Source organism: Macaca nemestrina, chromosome 20 (assembly GCF_043159975.1).
Source record: "Macaca nemestrina isolate mMacNem1 chromosome 20, mMacNem.hap1, whole genome shotgun sequence".
In the NCBI taxonomy this organism is placed as follows: Eukaryota; Metazoa; Chordata; class Mammalia; order Primates; family Cercopithecidae; genus Macaca; species Macaca nemestrina.
This window is the reverse complement of record NC_092144.1, coordinates 57,198,759-57,207,021: the sequence shown is the minus strand read 5'-3', so window position 1 is coordinate 57,207,021 and position 8,263 is coordinate 57,198,759. Positions and strand designations below refer to the sequence as shown.

General features: G+C 56.2%; 1 protein-coding gene across 1 annotated transcript in view; it reads right to left on the bottom strand.

The window, feature by feature from the left end:
- Nucleotides 1-3,228: 3,228 nt before the first annotated feature.
- Nucleotides 3,229-8,263, bottom strand: part of LOC105478593 (Rho GTPase activating protein 35) — a 152,082-nt gene continuing 147,047 nt past the window's right edge. Inside the window, exon 7 of the mRNA XM_011736054.3 lies at nucleotides 3,229-7,971. Within this exon, the coding sequence (XP_011734356.1) occupies nucleotides 7,614-7,971 (358 nt within the window). The 3' untranslated portion in view covers nucleotides 3,229-7,613. The remainder of the gene's footprint in view (nucleotides 7,972-8,263) is intronic.

Genomic DNA, 8,263 nt, shown 5'->3' with positions numbered 1-8,263 from the left:
ACAGGGATGGGGTGCAGGGAGCAGGAAGGGGAGTGCACTGGAAGGCAAAATGGAACTGGGAGGTGCACCTGGTTGACTCGAAGGGAGACAGACACCCCAAGGAGGCCCCCAGGGTCTCTCTCTGGCTGGAGGGGGGATCCTGGGAATGGACCTGTTTGGAGTAGGGGTCTGGAGTTTGGCTGTGGGTGTGTCACAGTGGAGTCCCCAAGTAGAGTGTCATAGACAGGTGGATATCATGTTTTGTTTGGAGCAGAGGTCTGGGCTGGAGTCACGTGGGAGAGGTTGGTTTGTAGATGGGGCAAGTCAAGGGCAAGGTTGAGACCACTGTGTTCGAAAAACCAACTGAAGGCTTACCATGCGTAAGGCATCTTGTTGGGCCTCCTGGGGCAGCCTATCTGGGAGCCACAAAGCTGCCCCCCAAAGCTCTCAACTTGGGTGCTGGTGGCTGAGAGGCTCATGTATAGAAAGCACACAAAGCTTGATGATCAAGAGCCAGAGAAGGCTGAGCACAGGGGCTCACGCTTGCCCTCCCAGTGCTTTGGGAGGCTGAGGTGGGAGGATTGCTTGAACCCGGGAGGTGGAGGCTGCAGTGAGCTCATGCTACTGCACTCCAGCCTGGGCAACAGAGCGGGACTTCGTTTAAAAAAAAAAAAAAAAAAAAAAAGGCCAGGTGCAGTGGCTCATGCCTGTAATCCCAACACTTTGGAAGGCCAAGGCGGGTGGATCGTGAGGTCAAGAAATCAAGACCATTCTGGCTAACATGGTGAAACCCTGTTTCTACTAAAAATACAAAAATTAGCTGGGCCTGGTGGTGGCGCCTGTAATCCCAGCTACTCGGGAGGCTGAGGCAGGAGAAACACTTGAATCTGGGAGGCAGAAGTTGCAGTGAGCCGAGATTGCACCACTGCACTCCAGCCTGGGCGAGAGTGAGACTCCGTTTAAAAAAAACAAACAAAAGACACTCCTTGGCTAGTCAGCACGCAGAGCCCACTGCCTGTCCCGGTTCTGGTGTCTCCCTCAACCCAGCTCAGCACAGAGCAGGGCCCCAAGATGGCTCAGCCTTTTCCCAAAGAAGGGAAGAGGCCGGGCAGGGTGGTTCACACCTGTCATCTCAGTGCTTTGGGAGGCCGTGGCAGGAGGCTCACTTGAACCCAGGAGCTCGAGACCAGCCTGAGCAATAGAGCGAGATCTCATCTCTTAAAAAAAAAAAAAAAAAAAAAAAAGCCAGGTGTGGTAACATGTGCCTCTGTAGTCCCAGCTACTTGGAGGCTGAGGTGGGAGGACTGCGTCAGCCTACAAGTTCAAGGCTGCAGTGAGCCATGTTTGTGCCACTGCATTCCAGCCTGCACAACAGACTAAGGAAAAAAAAAAAAAAAACTAGAGAAGACAGGTTTCTGTCAGCACATATTGAGTACCAACTGCACACCGGAGGATGTAGAGATTTAATTAAACAACAACAACAACAACAACAATAACAAAGGAGAAACCCTGGCACACTCACGGGGAGTGACATAAACCCCCAGCAGGTAAATCCCATATGCTGGGTGAATCCGTGAGTAGAGAGGGTCGGGGACGTTTCTGGAGAAAGACTGGCTTTGAAGAACAGGGTAGGATCTGATGGGCAGGCTGGAGATTTGGGGAAGGGTGGATGGAAGGAATTTCAGGCAGAGGGAAGTGCTGAAAGCAAAGATCTGGAAGCAGAAAGCAGCCAGCTGCACTCAAAGAATGAGACTCAGCCAGGCGAGGTGGCTCACGCCTCTAATCCCAGCACTTTGGAAGGCTGAGGTGGGCAGATCACCTGAGGCCAGGAGTTCGAGACCAACCTCACCAAAATGGAGAAACCCCGTCTCTATGAAAAATACAAAATTAGCCAGGTGTGGTGGCGAGCGGCTGTAATCCCAGCTACTCAGGAGGCTGAGGCAGGAAAATCCCTTGAACTGGGGAGGCGGAGGTTGTGGTGAGACTAGATTGAGCCACTGCACTCTAGCCTGTGCAACAAGAGCAAAACTCCGTCTAAAAAAAAAAAAAAAGACTATTTTGACTGATGTTGGGGAGTTGGGTTAAAGGAGTGGGAGAGAAGAGCAGGATGGATCCAGAGCGTGGGGCTCTGCATGATGTCAAGGAGCCTGGGCTATGGTCAGTAGGCACTTCCGTTTGTTTGCCTGCCTGGCTGAGCCTATGGCAAACAGCCGTCATCTCTGGTGCCAGCCCCTATTGATTGGTAGTGGCTACCTGGAGAGCGGTATGGCAGAGTGAGGTGATCAGCTAGCCATGTCTGCTATGGGCACAGGCAGGGAAGGATGCGTCTTGCATGCTGAGTAGTTCACCCTTCTGCTATGGAGATTGAGGGCAGGGAGGCCATTCAGGGTGTGGGAGTGTCTATTAGAGTGTAGTGAGCTTGAATTCGGGTCTAGGCTAGAATGGAGGCAGAGGGAAGAGAAGAGTCACACTCAAGTGACATTTGGGATCTTAGAAGCAGTAAGGGGTAAGGAGGGGGCCAAAGATAGAGCAAACGAGCCTGGGAGACTGGAAAGAGGGAGATAATCCTAACAAGAGCTTTTTAGGGGGTGAGTGGAGAGGAGGTGTTTTTGGTGGCAAGGCTTCTTTAGGAAGCCGCCCATCTCCGTCCCTGGAGGTGCTGTCCTGGGTGACGGTGGTGACAGTGGCTAACTCTGGCGTAGAGCCTGTGTCTCTGACCCCAGGGCCAGCACCAGGGAGTGAGTGTGACCTTTGGCTCTCCCCTCTCAGAACTTCAGCCCTGACCCCTCCCTTGAGAAGGGTCTGAAGTCGGCCACCTCCTGGACACAAGCCTGCTCATGATCCTGCCCCTGGAACTCCCCAGGCACTTCCACCCCCAGCCAGGAAGTGAATCCAGGCATCTGACTCCCAGTACCGCCCGCATGGCCTCAGGCAGGAGGGGAGTGGGAAGGAAGGTCAGGAGCGGCACCTCTGGCATCCCCTGCCCATGCCTGCCTGCAGTTCCTGTGGCCATGTGGGTTCGTGGGGGCCACTTTAGGTGATGCTGAGAGACCACAGGAATGACGCGGCCTTCTGGGAAGCTGTGCTGGAGAGGAAAGCAGGTGAGAGCTGGGAGCAGAAGCTCGTGTTGGCAAAGGCCCCCCCTGCGGGAGCCTCCTGCTTCCCATCCTTGGCTTAGGCGCCCGGGGAGTCCCAGGTGTGCGCTGCACTGGCCCGGTAAGGAGGAGGCCCCCCTTCACTTCTCTCAGGTTTGGTTTTTTACAAGATTGATTTATTAACTATGATACAGATCACATAAGGCCTTTTCAGTTTTTTACACCATTCCCATTGAGACAAGTACAATACTTTGTAGCAAATACATGATTTTAAAAAACAAAACCAAACAAAAACACCTCAGTCAGAGATGCCTCAGCCTTCATTGAGGGCTGACCATGCACTAATTAGGTTGGAGCCTCAAAAAACCCACGATGTGTTTTTTAAAAAAAGTCTGGAAATTAAGCAAACATTCCTAACACCAGCTAAAGGATGTTCCGGTTAAAGCCCCTAAAATACAAAGAAATAATTGTTATACTTTCTTTACATACAAGTCTTCACTTTTGCTGCAAAACAGAATTTTGGGCATACAGCCAGACTACTAACACATTTCAATACCATTAATATGTTTTGTTTTTCTCAGAAACTCAAAATATTTGTTAATTCAACATATATAAAGATCATTTAACATGTGAAAATACAAGTACCAGAAAAATAAGCTGGCAGCAGCACTATTCCAAATTTTCAAACAAGTTTTATTTCCATACAATTCTGACATTTCCGTTTTTTTTTTTTTTTTTTTCTTAAATGTACACAGGGAACATGATTCTTTTTATGCAAACAATAACTTAGGCCCTGTCGTGACTACAGTGAAGTGTAGCATCACTGCCGGCTCCGCCACAGGAGGGCTGGAGGAGGCCAGCCCAGGCCAGCAGTGCCCGAGGTCACCGATCGCCTCCTGCTCTGCCCCCCGCGCGCCGTGCATTGGCCACGCTGCACCGACCGCACCGCGGCCGCGCCCCCACCGGACCCGCGACAGAAACTGCCCGCTTCCTGGGCCACTCTCTGACCTGGACACAAGACCACGTGCTCCGAGGGAGGGAGCCCACTCCCGTTACACCTCAGAGCCACGGAGCCGGGGCCGCTCCCTGCCGCAGCTTCCCTGGATCCCTGCGCTGCCTTCGGGAAATGAGCGCCTCAACAGGACCCAGGCCCCCGCGCGGCAGGGGCCCTCCTGGCCACCTCACCCTAATTTTTCTAGCTGGCGCCCCCAAAGCAGTGGCTTCTCATAGGAAAGGACGGGAGGGGAGCGCAGCTGAGGTGACTCTTGATGACAAGACGCTGCAGCTGGCCTGCTGTGGAGTTGTGTGTGTGTATGTCCAGAATGCCTGGTGGCCTGCGGGGGTCTCAACCAAAGGGAGGGATGCTGGCTTGACCCAGGCCTCCCTTCCCTAAGAGCAGCAGAAGCTGACTGAGGCACAGGGATGCCCCATCCCCTTCTGGCCAGCGAGCTGCTCCTATGATGTCACCCTCTGTCCACCGTGACAAAGACAGACATATCCTGCAGAAGAATCTGGGTCGCAGCAGGTGCCGCGCCTCCAGCAGGAAGCAAAACCAAGGCGGTAGAGGCAGGAGAGCAAGGAGACAGACACCCTGAAGCTCTCTCCCTCTTCCTCTCCAAATGCTAGGCGACAGGAAAGACAGGGACAATGCAGAGTAAATGTGTGCCGTGACACCCAGTGTGCGACACAAGCCAAGAATTCTAAGTGGATTCACGAGCCACGCCACCCAGCCTCGGGTCCTCCCTCCTCAGCCGTCAGAGCCAGGATCAGTCTCTGGCTTTGCACCAAGGGCTGCTGTTCCCTCACACAGTGTCTGCACTCTCGCTGGGTGGCAGTGGCTGCCCCACGTCCCCATTCTGGACAAGCCAACGCCCACCCGCCCAGTGCTGAGAGCTGCATGCGGGTCCCATGAGCACCCTCTGTGCAAGCACCTTCCAGAACTTAGAGCCCCGATGAAAGCAGGGGTGGGGACAGCACGGTTCCAACAATCCCCAGGGATGCTCCCACACAAGGGCCTATTCAGTCTGCACGCTGCCCTGACCGGATGCTGAAGCCTGGCCTGCCACGACTGGCCATGCCGCTCAAACGACTGAGATGTCCTCTAGTCCCTCAGCCCGAAGCAGCAGACGAGAGGCTGAAGAGTTAGTGGGGGAAACAAGAGGAACCCCGGGGCTTCCTGTGCATGGAGGCTCCCTTCGGACATGAGCTGCCACAGTCCCCGCCTGCCCACCTTGGCTGACAGGGCGCTGCGTTGGGGGTGCCCCAGGCCTAGTTTCAGGTACTTCTGTGAGGGGAGGGGTAGAAAGCCCAGGTGCTCCTCCTCACCGCCCCCTCCACACTCCGGGGAAGTCACTGGCTGCACACACATCTGTGGAATCAGGGGCCAGGTGGCTTGGGCCGTGGCTTTCGTGCTCACAAAACAGGTGGCAGTGTTAGCTCAAGCAGTGAGGGGGACTGGGCTGCTTTTGCCTGCGTTCATACAGGGATGGCCCAGGCCACCACCATGCTTTCCCTCCACTCCCAATTCCGTGAGGTGCTGACCAGGTGAGCAAGACCTTGAAAAGGGGGCGGGGTGAGTCAATGCGGCCATTTCCTCATCTGCTGGGGCCCAGGACTGGGGGAGTTTGGGAACCTATCTGCCAACCTCAGCTACAACGAAACACAGATGTCACCTTCCAGTCAACCCTGGGCCTACAGGGCCAGGCACAGCTCCGCCAGAAAAGACAAAAATTCATCATCCAACATTCACAGAAAACACGCCTGGACCCTGGGTTTTTCTCCCATTAAAACTTGCAAGGGTACGTGAGTGTTTCCAAGCACCTTCGTTGGCCATTGTGAACTGGAGACAGTGAGCCAGCCGTCCCCAGAGGGAGCCTGGGAGACGAAGGGCCACTCCTGTCTCCAACCACTACAGGTGGGCATGGGCGGGGCAGCTGCAGACGCCCAGGAGGTGTCCATCAGGCCCCCTGGAATATACCACAGATCCTATTTCTTAAAGTGCAACGAGCCCCAAGGGCTGTCTGGTGTGGGGCCCTCTGCACCCCACTAGCTCTCGCCTGGGGGGTGCCCAGTCTTCCTGGCTGCAGAGGCCATGGCCCAGCCATGCAAGTTTGCAGTGCTAGAGGGCAGAGGTGGGCAGGAGAAGAGCTTTTCCTGGAGCAGTGGAAAGGCTGGGCTAGGGTGGTAGTGGGTGATAGGCAGGCACGGTGCCTCTGGGCCGGCAAGGACCAGGAAGGATGCCCCTTCGAGGGCACCAGCAGACCGCCATTCCTTCAAAGTGCCCCACCCCGCCCACATCCCCACGAACACTCCTGCCAGTGGCCTCCATGGCTGGGATGAAACGATTCCACTTCAACACCCAACACACCAACCCCAACCCCAAGTGCACCTGGCACCTTCCAGCAGTCCCCAACTCCCCACCAAGTGCCCACACACACACTCACACGTGCACACACACACACACCCCACACGTACGCTCAAGTAGTGTTTCTATCGTAATGGATTGTGTTCTGGGGCAGCCCAGGTTCCAGCCTGCTCTGCCATCTCCCGGGCTCTCCCCACCAAGGGCTCAAACCCTCTTCTTGGGAAAATGGGGAATCTGGCGACTAGACCTAAGTGGGTGAGTGGGACCCCAGGAGGCTCTCAGGCCACCGCTCCAGGCATCCTGGTTTTGCTGCCACAAAGACGAGGGTCAATTCCACCTGTGTGCCTCCCTCCCTCCCGGCAGAGGTGGGCACAGAGTGAAATCTTGAGGTCTGTAGTTTTCTTTCCGTGTTTTTTTCCTTTTTAATTATTGGAAGGGTTTTTCCATTTTTTCTCCTAGTGTTCCTTTGTTTGCCAGGGAATGTTTCGGGAAGCCTGTGGAGTGGGACGGCGGGGATGAAGAGGGAAGTCCTGCACTCTCTGGGTCCAGGCACAAAGCTTTCCTCCGTTGTTCTGATCTGCAGGGCCAGCGCCCTCAGCAGGTACCTAGTGGTGGCAGAGCCGTGGCCTACATGTTCCCCAGGAGCCACCAGCCGGGCTGCACCCTTACCTTGCGGGTGTGTGCAAATGGAAGGTGGGAAGAGACAGACCAGCGGGAAGTGTTCTCTTCGGGGGTTGCCAGCCCCGCCATGAATCTCAGAGCCGCCTCCTCCCCGGCAAAGGCCTGGGCACTGTCCCGACCACGGGCCCTGTACAAGCAGAGGGAGGCACCTGGAGGCTGGTGTGCGCAGCCAGGTGGGGTGGTGGTCCAGAGAACAGAGGGAGGGCACTGGGGCTGCTGCCTGCCTAGTTCAGTCCTCAAAGGGGTCTAAGTCAAAGGACAGGGCCCCATGGCTGCTGCCTGCAGCCAGCTCAGGTCTGCAGTGCCGGGCCCAGGGCACCTGGCAGCCTGGCGGATGGTACCATTGGCTGGTGCTCCCACTGAGGTCTTGAGAACATGATGGAGAGGGCCACTTGCCCCTGCCTCTGCCCCCAGTGGACTTGGTTTTGTTCAAGGCCAAATGCCACCCCGTCAGAGAGAGGACCGGTTCTCCTGTCGCCCCAGGTCTTGGTGGGTCACAGCGTGTGTTCGGCTTGAAGCTGGGAGGGAAGCAGTGGCTGCATTGGGGACTGGGGGGTGGGAGGAGGCGACTGTGGGGGCGACGGCTGACTTGTGACAGGCGTGGAAGTGAGGAAGGGGACGGTGGAAGCCACGGCGGAGGGGGAGCTGGGCCTGGCACCAGGGGGCTCAGTGATGGGCCGATTGTAGAAGAAGAAGGGGCACTGCTGAATGAAGAGTTCAATGATTGTCTGGTAGGTGCGCGTGGCTGTGAGGGCGTCCATGGTGCTGAAATCAGGTCTCATCAAGGTGGGCCAGAAGCAGATGGAGAGGTTCTCGCTGGTCATGAGATTCACCTTGTTGTTGTGGCTGACCCTGCGGGCGACACCAAACTCAATGGTCAGAACTGTGCAGGGCCCTGCCTGTCCCCAGGCGCTCATGGTCTTCAGCACGCAGGCTGAGCCCCGCCTGCACTCCCTCAGGTGGAGCAGAAAAGGCCACGTGCAGCTCTCTGTGCCCTGTCCTGCCCTGCCCTGCCCGGGAGGCTGCGCCCTCAGTGTCCTCTCCCCTCCAGCCTAGCGCCTCCACATGGCCAACCTTGGAGAGGCTGCCCGGAGCCCTGAAAACCCCTGGGGGTGGACTGACCACCTCAGGGACTAGCTCTGCA